Source organism: Trichosurus vulpecula, chromosome 2 (genome assembly GCF_011100635.1).
Source record: "Trichosurus vulpecula isolate mTriVul1 chromosome 2, mTriVul1.pri, whole genome shotgun sequence".
Lineage (NCBI taxonomy): Eukaryota > Metazoa > Chordata > Mammalia > Diprotodontia > Phalangeridae > Trichosurus > Trichosurus vulpecula.
Genome location: NC_050574.1, coordinates 363,257,867 through 363,276,663, shown reverse-complemented (window position 1 = coordinate 363,276,663; position 18,797 = coordinate 363,257,867). Strand labels below are relative to the sequence as shown.

Genomic DNA, 18,797 nt, shown 5'->3' with positions numbered 1-18,797 from the left:
TTATGCCTAAAACAGAATTCATTGTCTTTTCCCCCAAACCTACTCCTCTGCCATACTTTCTTCTTTTTTGCAAGGGTACTACATTCTTCCAATGTCCCGTGTTTATAACTTTGATACTATCCTCAACTTTTTACGCTTTACAAATCTTGGCTCTACATCCACATTATTTATATCTGCCCCTTTCTCCACATAACCACCACCTTAATTCTGACCCTTACCACCCCTCGCCTGAACTTTTGCAATGGGCCCCTAATTGGTCTCCCTGACTCATTTCTCCATAATCCAATCCACACAGCTGCTAAAGTGATTTTCCTCAAGTAGAAAGAGATATGACTATAGCACCCCCCTATTTACTAAACTGCAGCCACTCTCTAGGGACTCAGTGATAAACATCTCTTCTTTTAAAGCTTTTCAAAATGTCACCCTAATTTATGCTTCCAGCCTCATTATATAGTTGTCCTTGTCCCATACGCTATAGCCCGGTAGTTAAACTGACTTTTTCTCTGTTCCTCAGACACGGTATTCCAGCTTCTAGCTCCTCACCTTTGCATTGGCCATTCCTCAAATCTAGAATACACTCCCTTCTCATCTCCACTTCATTGAATCTCATTTCTTTCAAGATTCAGCTTAAACACCATTTTCTATATGAATTCTTTCCTGATCCCAACTGCAAGTGCCCTTCCTTACTAAAGACATCGGATTTAACTATTTTGTATTTGTCATTATTTACCTTAATTTATTGATTATTCCATGTATATTTATTTTCTATATGTACACATATATATACTATATACATATGTGTGTATATTATAGATATGTACATATTGTATTACAATTTTATATTAAATATAAATTGCTTGAATGCAGTGATGATTTCATATTTTTTTATGGTCTTTGTAGCCCTAGAGCCTTGCCCAGTACCTGAAACATAGTAGGTACTTAATAAATGCTGCTCATCTACTCATCGATTGAGAGAAACCATTTTACAAATGTAAACCTATATATTATAGGAAGATCAAAGTACCTTTTTTTGGGGGGGGGAGCAAGGGCAGAAGAGAGGAAAGAGGAGGGAGGAAGAAGAAGGAAAAAAGAGTAGGGTGGGGAGAGGGAGAGAGAGAAGGAGAGAGAGAGAGAGAGAGAGAGAGAGAGAGAGAGAGAGAGAGAGAGAGAGAGAGAGAGAGGGAGGGAGGGAGGGAGGGAGAGGGAGGGAGGGAGGGAGGGAGAGAGAGAATCTCTATGATCCTATAAATGGAAGGATTTAGATATTAGCATTTTCCAGGAACAGAAACTAGAAAGTCATGGGAAAAAAAAAAACCTCACTGCAAATCTATCATCCACCTTGAATGAATACCAAGGTTCAATCTGGGCTGTACCTACTTCAGTGAAATCTGACCTCTCTTTCTCTCCTGCTATATGCCTTTTATTCCCACTACCCCACTGAAATTGTTTCCTTGAATGACAGAAAGAACGGGGTTTTTTGCTGGTGTTTGTTTAGGACTTAAGTTTCTTGACTTTTCTTTGGCACCTGCCACTTTTGGCCATCTCCGTGTTCCTGCAAAGCTCCCGTTGTACTGCCGAATACCGGTTCTCCTATTTCTACAGCTATTTCTTTGTCTCCTGTTCCCAGTCATGTGAGTTGAACAAGGATCAGTCATCGGCTCTTGCTCTCTCTCTTCATCCTCTCCCTTAGAGAACTCCAAAACTAATTATTTTTTAATTTGAGGATTTTCTTCCATAAACTTGCTCTATGGCTTAGTGGAAAGAATTCTGGATTTAGGATAAGTGGAACTGGGTAAGAATTCCAATTCTTCTTATTGCTATCGATGTAACCTCAGACAAATTACTTCAACTCTTTGAGTCTCAGTTTTTTCATCTGTAAAATGAAGGAGTTTGACTAGATGATCTTGAAGGTATGTTCCAGTGCTGAATCCCATGATCCTACCCATCTAACCTAATGCCCAAGTGCTCCTTAGCACAAATTCTCCATTCCATGTAGGCTGGAATCCTCAAAATCAACAAATATACTATTTTGCTTTTTACTCACATTGCTTTTATGTGTACTTAACCCTTCTCCACCCTTCTGACCCAAAAATATCATTTAAAGATACATTCAAGCCTTGTGTTCTCTGCAAATACTTCCCTCATTCTCTGATCCATTTTGCCTTCTCTCTTTCCTTCACTCCTGTAACTTCTGCTCTTTGTGCCAATGATGTGGACACTTAATGCACTCTCTCTTATTTGGTTATGCGTAACTGGCATCTGTTAGATCTTTTCCCACCAATAAATGTGTACACTCTTTGTGGATGGACTTCTTTTGTCTAGTGTGGTGTTGATTGTGTAGAAAGTGTTCAATAAACAGGGCATATGAACAGGACCTGTGATTTTCATTAGTATAGGGAACTCCCAGGTAAGGAAATTCTCTACCACAACCAGGTTGGTGCCTTCTCTGCAATTTATATCATCAAGTTGCCTAGAGCAGAGGTGGCAAGCAACATTCCTGAGTATCAAGTACTGCTGGAACCTGATTCAAATGCAATTGGGAAATATTTAATAAAATAAAAAATACAATAAACATAGATAACATCACATTTTAAAACTAAATCAATATTTAACCTGTAGAGATCTTTATGGGCAAGTAGGTGGCATAGTGGACATAGTGTACTGGGCCTAGAGTTGGGAAGACTCACCTTCCTGAGTTCAAATCCAGCCCCAGACACATCCTAGCTGTGTGATCGTGGGCAAGTTAGTTAATTCTGTTTGCCTATACAATAACAAACAACAACAAGGGATCTTTATGTATAGATTTTGTTGTTGTTCATTTGTTTCAGTCATGTGTGACCCTTTGTGATCCCGTTTGGGGTTTTCTTGGCAAAGGTAATGGAATATTTTGCCATTTCCCTCTCTGGCTCATTTTACAGATGAGGAAACTGAGGCAACAGGGTTAAGTGACTTGCCCAGGGTGACACAGCTAGTAAGTGTTTGAGGTCAGATTTGAACTCAGGAAGATAAGTCTTTCCAGCTCCAGGCCCAGCACTCTCTCCTTTGCACCACCTAGCTACCCCTATGTATAGATTAGTGGCCTCCATTTCCATGTGAGTTTGTCACCATCGGCCTAGAGCACTGAGAAATTAAGTGATGTGCTTAGACTCACGCAGCCATGGATTTGGCCTATGTGTCAGAGGAAGAATCTCAATCCAGGCCTCCCTGGTTTTGAGAGCAGATCACTCCTACTACACCGCACTGCTTCTGGAGGTGGCTAGGCCAGTTGACTTTTAATTGCAGATTAAAAACCATGTTGTTGATATCAAACATAGTGGACTCTAGGAGAGCAAGTCAGAGATGAGATAGATATGAGAGAACTGGTCTGGGATTAAGAGGACCTGTGTGTTTTTTCAGCTGTTTCTTTACCCACGAGACCTTAGGTGAATCACTTTAACTCTTTGACACTCAGTTTTCTTATTTGTCGAATACGTGGATCGGACTAAGTGATCTCTAGGAACATTTCAGTTCAGATAGAGAAATGGAGTAGTGGGTGAAGAAGGAAAAAGGGAGAAGCAGAGAGATAAACAGACCAACAGACCAACAATGGCAGAGATTCCTTCTGTAGGATAGGTGGGGAAAAAAAATGAGACAGAAAGTTAAGCATCTGATAGAAAAAATGAAGAGAACCTTCATTATCAATTCCTCACTTCAAGAAGCACTCAATACTCCCAGAGACAGAACTAAAATTAAAAAAAAAACTTATTATCTATACATCTTGTTAAATTGAAAGCATTTTGGTTTGGTTATAGATCTGTACCTGTAAATAGGAGAAAATGTAAGTCATTATCTTTGATAATGGAAATCTTACTCTCGAGAGGGAATTTCTTCCTTGATAGAAAATGAAAAAGTGACTACCCAGTGATGAGAAAAACCATTATTACCCTGAGTTGTCTTTATCCGTTTACGTGTTCGAGAAGCCTTCGTCGTGACTGGTTGCTGAGTTGATCGACCTGTTTCTGCTGAGAGGGGAAAAAAGGCATACATTGAGAGGTCTAAAGGGAAAATCAAGAGAATAGCACCAATTTATTGTAGCTAATAAAACTGTTTCCTTAAATAGAGTTGACAACTGTATAAATATTTCTCTCCATGCACAACAATGTAGACTGTAGAAAACGGATGCATGAAATAGGAATTTTTAGCTTTCTTTACCGGCATATAATAAATTGCATGGTGTGGGAGAACATAATGGAAAGGGAATAATTATATTTATATATTTATACATAATATACATAATGGGAAGGGAATAAAAAGTAAAAATAAATAAAATAGTGCCTACTATGTGCCAGGCACTGTGCCAAGCACTTTACAAATTTTATCTCATTTGATCCTCACAAAAACCCTGTGAGTTGGTACTGTTAATCAATTAATCAATAAACATTTACTAAGCACCTACTATGTGCCAAACATTGTTACTTCCTCCATTTTCCAGTTAAGGTGACAGTAGTTAAAGTGACTTGTTGCCCAGGGTCACACAGCTACTAAATGTATAAGTTCTGATTTGAACTCGAGTTTCTTGACTCCAGGCCCTCTGTGTCAACTAGCTGCCTATATATAGTAATAATAAAAATAATTATATATAGCATAATGTCACATTATGCAATATACAATAATTACAATATACATATATAGATAATGCTTTTATTTCTCCATTGTCCCCCTCTCCTATTTGCTTATGTAGTTCTATAACACATTACATAGACATAGTAAATCATTCATTTTGTGACATATGAGCACTAATGAAATATTTGTAGCTGTTACAGAGGATCGTAGGGTTATAGACAGAATAGATCTCACAGGCCACTATTTTAACCCTCTCATTTTACGGAGGAAGAAACGGAGACTACAATACGATATGTAGCTTTCTCATTGTGACATGACTGGATAGCTATTTTTAAAAATATTTTTATCTCTCATACCTACCTAATGTCTTTTCTAGTCAGTCAGAGCTGTAACTAGGAATTTTTGTGCCCAGGACAAGTAACACAACCATGAGGGGAGCAAATTGCATGGAACATTCCTTCATTTAAGGGTAGGGGGAAGCAGGAACTGGGAAACTGGAATGAGGCCACTTCTGGGGAAGGTGCCCTGCACTAAAGGTCAGAAAGGAGGACTTTTATTCTGAGTCACAACTAGTAGGTTCTTATTTACTTATTCATTCATTCATTTAATTTACTAACTATTCAGCCATATATAAAAGTCTTTACAGCTAGGTGGTGCAGTGGATAGCGCATGGGCATGGGCCTGAAGTCAGGAAGACTCATCTTCCTGAGTTCATATCTGGCATACTAGCTGTGTGACACTGGACAAGTTAGTTCACCCTTTTGCCTCAGTTTCTTTATTTGTAAAATGAACTGGAGAAGGAAATGGCAAACCACTCCAGTATATTTGCCAGGAAAACTCCAAATGGGGTCAAGAAGAGTTGGCCATGACTGAAAATGACTGAATGATAAGATTTCCTGGCTTGTGAGTGGATCATTTATTTATGTTATGATAGATGGAAAATGCACTGAATTTGCTGTCTTCTACCAAAATTAGTCATTATTGAGATCTTTACTTTTCTATTTCTTCACTGAAAATTTTCCCAAGGAAAGAACCTTTTTAAGAAGACATCGCCAATTTCTCTTAGCAGAGATTCATGATGGAACCAAACTTCTCATACAAACTAATGGTTTTATTTCAAGGGGGTGGACGAGAGAAAATGAGGCAGTGGGTATGTGTGTGTGTGTGTGTGTGTGTGTGTGTGTGTGTGTGTGTGTGTATTTGTGGAATATATTGTGTTTGGGTAATCACAACAAAATCATAAGTCTAAAAGACTGGTTTTCATGCTAATTTTAAGTCATGCCAGACAAATTGTGGTTTCTGCTGATTCTGATTGCTTAGATGCTAGATTTTGTCAAACTTTTTATTTCCTAGAGAGTCCTATTATTCCTTCTCATTCAACCCTATTCACCATTTCAAGTCTTTGCATTGAAAATAACTTAGGAATTCTTTAATAAGAGATTCGCCAGGGAAACCATAGTTTCATTTTGTTTCTTTGTCTCCTTTCCTTTCCTCATTTGTGGCACAAAGTAGGTGCTTCATACTTGTTGACTTCCTAGCAGTGAAATAATCTTCTGTTTTGGAAAGGTTAATGAGTACATGTAACTAGAGAAAAAAAACGTCTAACTAGCCTGAAAGTAATCTTCTTTCATGGGGTGGAATTTCACTAAAAATGGCACCTTAAACATTGGGGAAACTGAATGTTGGAAAATACTACATTGAGGCCATGCCACCAGAGATCTGGAAAGGGAAAATAAATCATAGCCACTCTTAACCAAAGTGTACTTTGTCAAGTGACACAAGGGAAACACTCAAATTCTAATAAAAACTTTTCCATAATGAATGGATTATAATGTAAGCAGCTAAGGCTTACAGAGATGGCCTATATGGATCTGGAGACTAGAGGATTTTTATCATATAGGAAAGTGTTCTGAAATAATAATAATAAAAAAACATGGCAATATGATACTCTATGGTGGTAAGCTGGTGTTTTGTTATAAAAACCAGTTACTTTAGTAATAAGAAAACCAGAGGCAGCTGGGTGGTGAAGTGAGTAGATCACTGGCCCTGGAGTCAGGAGGACTTAAGTTCAAATTCAGCTTCAGACACTTGACTCACTTACTAGCTGTGTGACCTTGGGCAAGTCATTTAACCTCAATTGCCCTGCCTTCCCCCCTCCAAAAAAAATTTTAAAAAAGAAAACCAGAAAATAGCTCTCCTCCCAAACAATCATATTAGAGTACCTTTACTACATAATTATAATAAATGTAAATTCTCTTATTTTGGACATCTTGGATATCTCTTTTTGGGGGAGTTGCTCTGGAATAATAGTCTCATTGATGTAGGAAAATCTCAGGATAGAAATCCCCTAATAACTTATAGTGTTAGGAAGTTGGTGGGGCATTGATTTGTCAAACGATTTGACCATGGTAACAATACATATTTGCATGTGTGTATGCAATCACCTGCATTATATATAAATACATACATACAAAGATAAATATATAGATAGGTATAGATATATAGATATCTATGAGGCAGACCTTGACCCAAGGTGTCCCTGACTTCAAGACTGGCTTTCTACCCACCATGCAATGCTCCCAGTTTGGATAATATGCATTCTAATAATTTCTGATGTGGTCATTCTACCAAAATGAGCTCCCAAAATGAGTACAAATGGGGAGATTTAATAAATATTACTACTTATAGATGTTTGGTTTTCCCTTTAGACTATTTGAATGATATTACTTTTAAAAGCAAAATTGTCTGAAAATTTTTTATAATGTCTGTTTTTTAATATGTTGATTCCTCTGTTCCCAAGACTTCACAAAACAACCTGGGAATGAGAGAATTAAGAACATGTTTCTATCTAATAAAATCAAAATCTTGTCTTCCTTTCAGGTTGGAGAAAGGCAATTTTCTGTTATTTGAAAGAGAACTATTCAAGATTATTTGAAATGAATTCATAGGCTACTATAATGCAGTTACTAAGAGACTCATAATTCAACAGAAATATCAAAGCAAGAATTTACCCTGCGTGGTTTGTAGTACATCTTGACTTGGACTTGGTGAAATCTTAGGCTTAGGAGAAGTGCCCTTTGTCTCTATGGGAGCTGGAAAAAAAAAGTCCGAAGTTGTAAGCTAGTCAGATTCAATATCCACACCACCAGGTCAAATGCAAAGCATATGCAGCATACCATGGACTGAAACAGAAAATGATAGCCTTCTGATGAAAAATGGAGAAAAAAGTAACGATATGAATTTTCAGGAAAACGATTTTAGAACATGAGAATGAATATTAGAATATGAACTTCTTTGGAACATGCAAACATAATCTGGCAAGAATTGAGAATGTTAATGGACCCAGTTATTGATCTTTCACAGTCACAGTTCAGAGCAAAATAAGACTATTGTCTTAATTGTAACGAAAACTTTTTTTTCTATTTGGAAACAATAAAAATGCAGTGGCTCAATGTCTTCTATGCCAAAGGACAAAGGAACCTAGCAAAAATAGAATGAAAAGAGAATGGGATGGAATAGGATGCAAAAAAATGGTGACATAAGATGATCATTCCGAGGAGGATTTGCAACAAAAGAGAAAACAGGAAATTAGAATTTCTCAACAAGGGAGAATGAACATTACCCATCGTTGGCTTTGATGGTTCAATTCTAAATGTAACAGGTTCCAGGACTATGTCAAAAGCAAAACAAACACACAGACACATGTAAACATTTGTGAGAATCACTACCTGGTCAACACAAATTTCTTCATTTCTAGATACAGCTAAACAATACGTAACATTTATAGTTTCTTTATCCTGAGAAAATTTTTATAATAGGAAACTTAAGGACCCTCTCTTGAGGAATACTGGTCAGGTAACTTAGGTTAGCATATGGACTCTCACCCTCTATCATGCAGGAAAAAGTTGGCTGGTGTACCAATTACTACCTTAAGAGTAGAATCACAACTCTAAGTTCATCTGGTCAATATGTCATCATTTTGAAGGTATTTGAGAGCTCAATCTGTAATAATTTTGGATATTCTTAGCACATGCCCTCTCTTGAAAAGTGGGTTAGTACTCTGATCAAGGTATTGATTGATTACAAATGATGAGGAAGCCTTTTACCAACCTCCTGATGGAGAGCAATGAGCTCAAGATGCAAAATGAGAGTTTTAGACCTGGCCAATGGAGGAATTCATCTGGTTCTACTGTGAATATTTGTTACAAAAATTTAGCTTTGTTCTCTATCTTTTTATGTGGGGGAGGGAATAGGAAATAAATAGGAATAGGGAAAGAAAATAAATGTTCATTAATTGAAAAAAAGTTAAATTAAAAAACTCATTCTGATATAAAGAAAATAGTGAAAAGGGTGGGTTTTTAAGGCTTGCTTGCTCTCATCTACATTATCCATATTTTCCAGTAAGATAGCAGTGTGGTTTAATCTTAAAACACACACACACACATTCATAGTTTATGCAAGCTTCTCTCAACATTATCTTCAGTGATAACAAAAACATCTGTATTCATCTCAATGAATAAGGCCTGAAAGAGTCATCTCACTATCTTGAAAAACAAAATAATGCATTTACCAGGTTTGGTCTGAGAGACATCTGGGCCTGGTTTATGTACATCTCTGGGAGCTGAAAGAAAAAGCCCAGGTTATAAGACATTGTGTTCTTTAGGCATCACACCTGGTATCTAAGAAAACAGGGACATGAAATTCCTCAAATATGAATGATGGAATGAATAATCTTTTGTTAGTCATGGGTGAAAAGGCAGCCCATGAAAGAATTTTTTTAAAATGGAAAAAATGGAATTGCTTTGGAAAGGGTTTAGAGAGAGTCAGACAAAAATATGGAATTCACATTTTGAAATTGTCAGGAAAGAGAGAGGGAAACAGCTAACATAATTTTAAGAGGATGGATTTGCTTTGAGTTTTATTTCACAGCGGATGGTCTTTTGTCTGAAGTGTAACACTTTCTTAACATGCAAGTCTATCTTCTAATGACAGTAATGGAAGATCTCTATGATACAAGACACTAACATAAAATGGAAGATGTCCTGGTAAGGAAAGCTAATGGAGGGTGGCAGATTTGTTTTGTGCGTAGGAGAAGAGGGTATATAAGGTGAAGCTGAATAGTAAAAGGCAGTGACAGAGCGCTTGATTACAGGAATGAGATGCAAAAGCAAACACTTGTCAAGTGGTACCTATTGTTGTCGAGGTTGCTGTTCTCAGTGTGATGGTTGTTGGAACTGTTATAGATAAACAAAATGAAGACAAGAAAGGTCAGTTTGCATGCCATTTTAATAACCTGGTCCCTAATTTCTGTTGTGCACTTAACAAAATAATTTTCACAGAGGAGAAAAATAAAACATCAACAAGAAAAATTTATTAAATGCAAACCACATACAAGATACTGTGCAAGGCATTGAAGATTAAAAAAAATTTGAAAAAAAATATGGTCCTTGCCTTAAGCAATTGACTGGAATGCCACTATCTCATTTTTCTACTGGGGAGATATCTATAGTCAGTGAAAAGTTCTCACAAGATAAAATCAACTACTTACACCAACATTTCTCTCTCTGAGCCCTCATAGTATTGGGGGATTATAAAATAATAAATATATTGCAAGATAATAAAATAAAGCAAAATAAAAGATGTTCTGGTAAAGAAAGCTAAGTAGGGTGGCAGATTTGTTGTGTGACAATATTGCCTTACAATTTTGGCCAGCTTTACCAAAGGTCAGTTTCTTTACTTTTGCCTTCCTTTCTGGCTTGTCCCCGCCCCCTTCCTACTGAACTGATAAATCTCATGAAGTCTAGAATCTATATGGTAGCTAGCCAAAGACCCCACATGCTGCTGGAATAGAATTAAGTTTGAGCCTGTTTGAAGTAAAAAAATTCCTATTTGAGAGACATGTTGTTGTTTTTCATCATTGTTCAGTCCAATGCCATTTTGCCCTTGAATGTAGAAAAGGCATGTGTGAAATTTTAATAGCTATAGAGGGGAGAATATGTTATGAAGACCAGTACAATCAAAAGGGACATCAATGGGTGTGTGTTAAAACACCAAAGAAGACACTAGCTTATTTGCATTAATGGGCAAAAGTCATGGTATGAATCATCCCCATTGTCTGGTTGAGTATGTGGTGGGTCTGTCTCAGTCCTGACCACTTCAGTAGTGGTGATCTTTGTCTGCCTATTTACTCACATATTCCCGGGCCATTTTCCCCTGCCTCATGGACCAACTCTGCTCCATTCCTCCCCAGCTCTTCTCATTTGTTCAGGCACATATAAGACCATTTGGGAAGCTGCTAGTTTCCTGCTCTGTGCTACCTACTTCAATGCTACACACTCCTCTGAATATCACATGGCCTAGTGGATAAGGCATCAGATTTGGAGTGAGGGGAGAAGAGGGTCCTGGAAATCCAAGAAAGAGAGAATATCCAGGAGGAAGGAGTTAGTCAACAGTGTTAAATACTACAGAGAGGTTAAGAATTATGAGGACAGAGAAAAGGCCATTAGATTTGTCCATTAAAAGATTGTTGGTAACCTTGGAAGGAGAAGTTTTAGCTGGGTGATGAGGACAGAAGCCAAACTAAAAAGTAAGAATGAGCAGTGAGTGAGGGAGAATAAGTAGAAACATTGACTATGTGGTTTTTACTAGTGGTTTGACTATGAAAAAATGAAGAGATATAATAGGATAGCTTGAGGGAATGGTAGGGCCAAAAAAGGGTTTTTAAGTACAGGGGAGACTTGGACACATTGTAAGTAGTACAGTAGGAGCCAATAAAAAGAGAGAGATTGAAAATTAGAGAGCAAGAGGAAATGATTGTGGAAATGATTTGTGGAAAATGAAGCTACCAGAGAAGGTTGTAGAGCATGGAGTCGAGGGTACAAGTGGAGGGGTTGGCCTTGGCCAGAAGGTCTTTATCAGATACTAGAGCAAAGGTAGAGAAGATGGAGAATAATGCTTATGTCAAGGGTTTTTAAAATTCATATTAGTGGAGAAGAGAGAATTAATAGAGGACAATTTCTATTTTTTTCAGTAAAGTATGAAATGCGGTTTTGTGCTGAGAAGGAAAGGGAATAGGATGGTTCGAGAGGCTTGAAGAGAGAAGAAAAGGACTGGAAGATCCACTGTGGGGAGTTCAATGTGAAGGACAATTAGGGAAGGATAATCTTGGGGTATTCTTTTGGGGACTCTAACCACTAAGACCCTCGTTTCAACTCTTTTAGCTAAAAGAGCTACTGACTTGGCATCTTCCTGTCTTCAACACCAACAAATAAAAAAATTCAGATCAATTGATAATGAATTCTTAAACTGATTCTCTAATTCTTCTGTAGCAAGAAGACCATTCTTTAAATTGTGCTTAGTGTGACAGATTCTGCTAGTGTGTTAGCTGTTCCCTAAGACTTAAGTTATATACCTTGGGATGTTGCTTATTCAAAATCTATGTACCATTTGCAAAATACTTCTTCAGTACCTTGATAGTACCTAGTAGTCTATTTCAATGCCTAAGAAGCAGTTTTTCTCTATATAAAAGCAACACAATTTTTCCCCAATTTTAAACATTTTAAAAATAGATGAATGTCATTTTATCATTATATCATGGAGTATGTATCACTATATTATGGATTGGCAGCATGGGTATACTGGATAGAAAGCAGGCCTTAGAGTCAGGAAGATGTGAGATCAAGTCCTGCCTCCAAAATATACTAGCTATGTGACCTTGGGCAAGTCATTTGTCAATAAACCAGGCAACTATAAATCGCAGAGTCAATGCCAACATGCAACAAGAAGTAAATGTTAAGTGCTTACTATGTATCAGCACTGTGCTAAGCTGGGAATACAAGTAGAAAGATAATCCCTGCCCTCAAGGAACTTATATTCTAATAGATACCAATATGTGTTGGTAAAGGAGGTACTCCACCCATGAGAAATTTTCTAGACTGATTACATCATAATTCCAGGTTTATCTTGCTACCATGAGGGTCCTGTTGAAATTAGATAAAACAAATTTATAGCGGACCCCCTCAGCACTGTTGTGCAATATTTCCTCCAGTACTATTTAGCAGCACAAGTAAGAGCTGAGCTGGTATATGGTTGAAGTTTGATAATGCATTCGTGTCAGTAGGACAAGGAGACCAGGGATTTGAGTAGAAGACAGAATTACAGAGAAATGGATAATTATAGGGTCAAGATTAGGAAGGGAGGAAGGCGAAGCCAGAGCAAAGATGTTGGCCTGGTTTGAAAGCACTAGTTTAAGAAAGATTAGTAGTATGGAAAATCCAATGGCAAATAGGAAACATTGTGCTTTTGGATCCTGCAGTTTATGGGGAATTACAAGAGTAAAACTGAGGAATTTCCAGTTGTAAATTTAATTTATTGTTTATCTGGAACTCGAAGGAGAAGGCATTTTGATTTACCTCTGCAAATGGGATGAGTATAATTAAACAACAAAGTTTATAGCTATCCCGATCAGTTACAGTAATAGACTATACAAAGAAAAGCTAGGATTAAGGAAAGTAGGATCTGAAAAGAGATCTGTTACTAATAAATCCTCCATACTGTAAATATGTTACTTTTTGCTTGTCTTTTTTTTCTAAGATGGTATTTGGTTCTCTGGAAGAGTTTGACTTTCTGCTGCTACAAAAGGCATTCTCTCTCTCTCTCTGTCTGTCTCTCTTCATTCCTCCCTCTCTCTTTCCATTTTTGCTTCCTTTTCTCTCTCCATTCCTCATCCATACTTCTTTTTCGTGAATTGTTCACTTGAAACACTAAGATAAATTGGCATTATCAAATGAGTAAAGACAAAGGAGAGAAATGGAAATGCCCATGGGAACAGGCTATAAATAATCGCCCCTTTTCCATATACTCAAAAAAGTCCAAATTTCTATCACAAGCAAAATTTCTTTTTGGTACTAAGAAGATAGTGGGACTGGGGTGTTCAATGAACTCAGGTTTCCTGTGCAGTTAAAAACTAATGAACTTAAGTAAATTGTGACTTTTATTTCCTCATATGAAAACCTGTCATTCTTGTTTCTCAGACTTACAACAAAAGTAATACTTTAACATGTGCATGAATCAAACACATGAAAATAAAAATGTTAAAATCAAAAGCCAAACTTTAAATGATAATTTCCTTATACATCCATGCCAAGGAATAGGGAGAGTGTCTCTACTTGGCAGAAATGCAAAGTTAATTTTTGGTTTATTATAGATGAATAATATCCATTGTGGGTGTGTAGTATGATTCAGATTGTGGAAACTGTATAAGAGTAACCTCAAAATTAAAAAAAAACCTTGGAATTATTATGTAATTGGTCTAGAAAATTTCTCATTGGTGGGGTACCTCCTTTACCAACACATATTGGCATCCATTAGAATGTAAACTCCTTCAGGGCAGGGATTATCTTTCTACTTGTATTCCCAGCTTAGCACAGTGCTGATACATAGTAAGCACTTAACATTTACTTCTTGTTCCATGTTGGCATTGACTCTGCAGTTTATAGTTGCCTGGTTTACTGACGGGCAAATGACTTGCCCAACATCACGTAGCTAGTATATTTTAGAGGCAGGACTTGATCTCACATCTTCCTGACTCTAAGGCCTGCTTTCTATCTAGTATACCCATGCTGTCATTCCATAATAAAGTGATAAACACTCCATGATATAATGATAAAATGACATTCATCTATTTTTAAAATGTTTAAAATTGGGGAAAAAATTGTGTTGCTTACATATAGAGAAAAACTGCTTCTTAGGCATTGAAATAGACTACCAGGTACTATCAAGGTACTGAAAAAAGTATTTTGCTAAATGGTACATAGGTTTTGAATAAGCAACATCCCAAGGTATATAACTTAAGTCTTAGGGAACAGTTAACACACTAGCAGAATCTGTCACACTAAGCACAATTTGTTTTTGCTATAGAAGAATTAGAGAATCAGTTTAGTAATTCATAATCAATCAGTCTGAGTTTTTTTTTATTTGTCGTTGTTGAAAAAGGGAAGGTGCCAAGTCAGTAGCTATTTTGGCTAAAAGAGTTGAAACGAGGGTCTTGGTGGTTAAAGTCCTCAAAAGAAATACCCCAAGCTTATTAACAAGTTTATTTGAGTTCAGACATGAAATGGACATGGAAAGGAAACCTTTACCTGGGAACATGAACATGGGAGATGTGGTCAAGTATGCATAGTCATCTAAAGCAAACTAGAGTTTCACTGGAAAGCATATGTGACAGAAAATAAGATCACTTTAATTTGATTAATTTAATAAGAATATGCTATTAATTATTATTTAATTTCCTGCCCCTAAAGGAATATAGGAGAGAATTAAAGTGGTAGGTCATGCTATAAGAGTTCAATGAGTGATTTGATTCAAGCGTTCCCTTAAGCACATTTGTTTTGGACTCTGACCTGTGTGAGAGAATTTTGACTCTAGAACTTTCAATGAAAGAGAGATTTATATTCAGAACTAATAAAACAATGTTAGGGGGCTTTAGGAAAATAGGCAAAAGTGGATAACTCAGGAGCAAATGACATCATGCCTAGAAGACAATAATAATGATAAAAATCGTGAGGAGAAACGATCTTACTCTTGTAGGTTCTTAAAATTGGATACTGCCTTACCCTTACCCTAGTCTTAGGATGAGGAAAATGAACAATCAAGGAGATATTATTACCTATAGTTGTCTTTGGTTGCTTGATTCTAATTGTGATTTCTTCTGGGACTGCATTAAAACAAACACATTCATTACATAGATAGTAAAATTCAGACTTTCCTTTGACTTATATGTATGGAATTACTATTTGTTATTCAATCTAAACAAGATTTTATAAAAAATATGACTAAGTTATACTTCTATAAAATTATCACTTTAAACAAGGGTCCATACATTAACAAATATTTTGGATAAAGTATACTTTCTAAACTGTGCTTACAAAATACACAAGCACTGCTTTGCCATGTGTATTTGAAAACAGAAATTGGGCTATGGAATCACCAAAATACACTAATAAAAATGAAAGATTTATAGCAGTTGAATTAAATTATTGAGCAGATTGCACAGAGGTGTACAGATTGCTGAAAGCCCGATGACATCCTTACATTCATGCACAGACCACTCACTAACCCAAAGCAGGGGGGTGCTAATTCTGCCTTCCCCTGATTCAGATTTCATATGATCAAAAGATCAATAAGTTTTAGACTAACTCTACATCATTGGATACAAGGGAAAGAGACATTTCTATAGCAGCAAAGTGCTCCATGAGGTTTGAGTTTCAAACAAGTAGGCCTTTTTTATGAGGGACTTTTGCTCTGGAATATTCTAAGAAGGTCTGGGGGTCACAGTGGGGAAGTCTGAGTTGACTTTAGCTCAGGATATAATGATGATAACCATAAAGTTTATATAGTGATTTAAGGTTTGCAAAGTACTTTATATAGGTTATCTCATTTGATCCTCAAAAAAGCCTCGTGAGGTAACTGCTCAATGGATGATGAAAATGAGTCTGAAAGACTTTCCCAGCTAGTAGTGTCTGAGGCAAGATTCCATCTACCTTCCTGTGAAGGCTCAGTTTAAGACTTTGCACTAGGTTTACCAGATGGGTCATCTGGGTGGAATACTAAAGTTAGAATTTCATTAGAAAACTATTAGCATGAAGCACATGACATACCTCAGAACCCATGGACCTGTATCCTAGAATAAATTTCCATGAGTTTTTTTTGGTGGAACTTAAGATTAACATTATTATTCTGTTTCTCATTTTTTTTTGAGATTAGCTTCCTGAGGGAGGAAAATTCAGGTTTGTATCAAATTTGGCCATTCAGTAGATTTTGTACTTCATAGTAATGAAGGCTAAAAGAAAAGATAATTTTTCTTAAGTTTAGTTGCTAGATAAAAGATTTCTCACAAATATTTTACCATGTGTGGTCGGAGATATAATAGGAATCAGGGATGGCTGAGGCGAGGAAGAGATGTGTCTTTCTGTAGGAACTGAAAAATAAGATTCAAGGTTACATTCTTTAGATTGCAAATGTGACTTAAAGTTTGGTATGAAGATTCAAAGAATCTTAGAGATTCCATTTTACAGATGAGGAAACCAAGGCTCTGAGAGTTTCAGTGGCTACATGGTCACAAACCTAGTAGGTTTCGGAGGTAGGAAATAAAAACCAAGTGCCCTGGCTCTCAGTATTTATCATTACACCAGGCTATATCCTTAAGTCTGCAAGAAAAATTAAATTATTTCACAGCTACTATTCATGTCCATACTGTCCCTTTGGGATAGTAAAAGAGAGGTAGTTCTCAAAGACACAATGACAATGCTGCCAAAGAAATGGAAATAGAAAAAGAAATAATGTCAGCTTTAGCTGCACTCTTACAGTAGATAAGTCGGTAAAGAAAGTCTAGGAGAAAAACCTAAAGGTAGGGATTCTTAACCTTGTTTGCATCATGGACCACTTCGGCAATCTGGTAAAGCCTATGAACTCCTCCTCAGAATAATGTTTTTAAATGCATACGATAAAATACATGCGATTACAAAGAAAGCCAATTCTGTTCAAGTACATTTACCAAAATATTACAAAGCAAATCGATAGATCCCAGATGAAGAACTTAGTTAAGAGTAACTTTATTATGCTGATTTTCTGGTTAATCACACAACATAGTAACTGCATTTATGGATGAACTAAGAGTCTTCACAGGAAAAAAAAGGATGTGAGTTTTAGTGCAAATAATGAGTTTCAAGGAATAAAAATAATTTCCGTGTTGAGATGAAGATGGCAGTCATTCTTCCAATGAGTGGAGAAAACCAATAAAAGCATTCATTTAAGTTAACATTGTTATCTACTGTCACACATGAAAACATGATTTTAGTGGACTGCATCAAATAATTGTTAAACGCAAAAGATAAGCATCGACATTATATGATTTCCATCAGTTTGTTCCTTGCTTACTTATCAATCAAATTCAGTTCTGTGACCCCAAGAACCTTCAATGTAATAAATAGTATGCCCTCTGAAACTAGAGAGGGAAAAAAATAATTGCTTCCTTACTTTGCCCTTCCAATTTTCTACTGATGTCTAGTTTACAAACCTGTTACTATGCAGAAGAGGGAGACCAGCAAGTATGCAGTCATGGGTTCTGTCAGTCTGTCTGCTCAACCTTTCCTTATTGCTAGAGAGGCCACAGACTTGTACTCTCCATGTATAAACTTGAAGAGAGCTTCCCTTGATAGGTCTTTCTGAGGTTCCTTTCACTCACAAAGGAGACAAGGGCTGACTGTGTTTAAAGATTCTTTTCTTCCTATAATCTTAGAAAATAAGACCACACTGGAAAACCTTAACTCTGCAATACAATTTCAGTACTCAAGGGAGATACTTGGCATCATTTTCTTCTTTATTTGTAAAAACAGCTGGTCCTTTGTGGAAAGACCCAAATTCTGGATTCCAGTCTTTTATTTTGTTAAAATGAGAGGCACATGAAATAATGTGACCATGATTCACATAGCTAGGTTCTTTCACTTTATATAAGGACAGGGACTGGACCTTTCCTCCCCGGTAAGGAAGTTCCCTCCATCAGTGCAGGTCAGCATCTTCTGTAACTTAAAGTCTTAGAGTTGAGTAGAGCACTGAAAACATTAAATGACTTTGCCCAAGATCACTCTGACAGTGTGTGTCAAAGAAGGGTCTTTCAAGCTTTTAAGTTAGCTACTATTGGAATAAAATTAATAAATTTTAATTTATTAATTTAAATTTAAAATTTAATAAAATTTACTTCTAAAAGAAGAAAAATACTATTAAAGAGTTCTAAATGCTTTAAAATCCTCTCTAGCTGTATCATGTTAGTAAATATACAACTATTATCAAACTTCTGTATCAGACTAACTTGTGGGGTGATCCTTGAAAAGTACTAAAAATAAATGTTTGCAATTTACCTTCCAAAAACTAACTCCCATATTATATTTTAGTCAAGAGTGAAATTAAGTACATTTGACTTAAATACAAGATAAGGCATTTACCAGGTAGAGTTGGTGACACATGTGGTCTTGGTGATATTTTCGGTTTTGAAGTGACAGGTCGGGAACCCTTGGGAGCTGAAAAAATGAACTTTATCATGAGTTGTCTTGAAGTCAGTGTATGATAGTCATTTTTAATACACAAACTTGTCATGCTTTAAACCTAAAATGGGTTTAAAAAAAGTATTACTGATGTGG

At 36.5% G+C, this 18,797-nt stretch overlaps 1 protein-coding gene across 1 annotated transcript in view; it reads right to left on the bottom strand.

The window, feature by feature from the left end:
• Positions 1-18,797, bottom strand: part of LOC118837175 (ABI family member 3 binding protein) — a 201,554-nt gene that overhangs the window by 49,533 nt on the left and 133,224 nt on the right. The window contains exons 41-48 of the mRNA XM_036744133.1: positions 18,603-18,677; positions 16,508-16,579; positions 15,269-15,316; positions 9,792-9,836; positions 9,173-9,223; positions 8,225-8,272; positions 7,614-7,694; positions 3,924-4,001 (exon numbers count right to left, since the gene is read on the bottom strand). Of these exons, the coding sequence (XP_036600028.1) occupies positions 3,924-4,001; positions 7,614-7,694; positions 8,225-8,272; positions 9,173-9,223; positions 9,792-9,836; positions 15,269-15,316; positions 16,508-16,579; positions 18,603-18,677 (498 nt within the window). The remainder of the gene's footprint in view (positions 1-3,923; positions 4,002-7,613; positions 7,695-8,224; positions 8,273-9,172; positions 9,224-9,791; positions 9,837-15,268; positions 15,317-16,507; positions 16,580-18,602; positions 18,678-18,797) is intronic.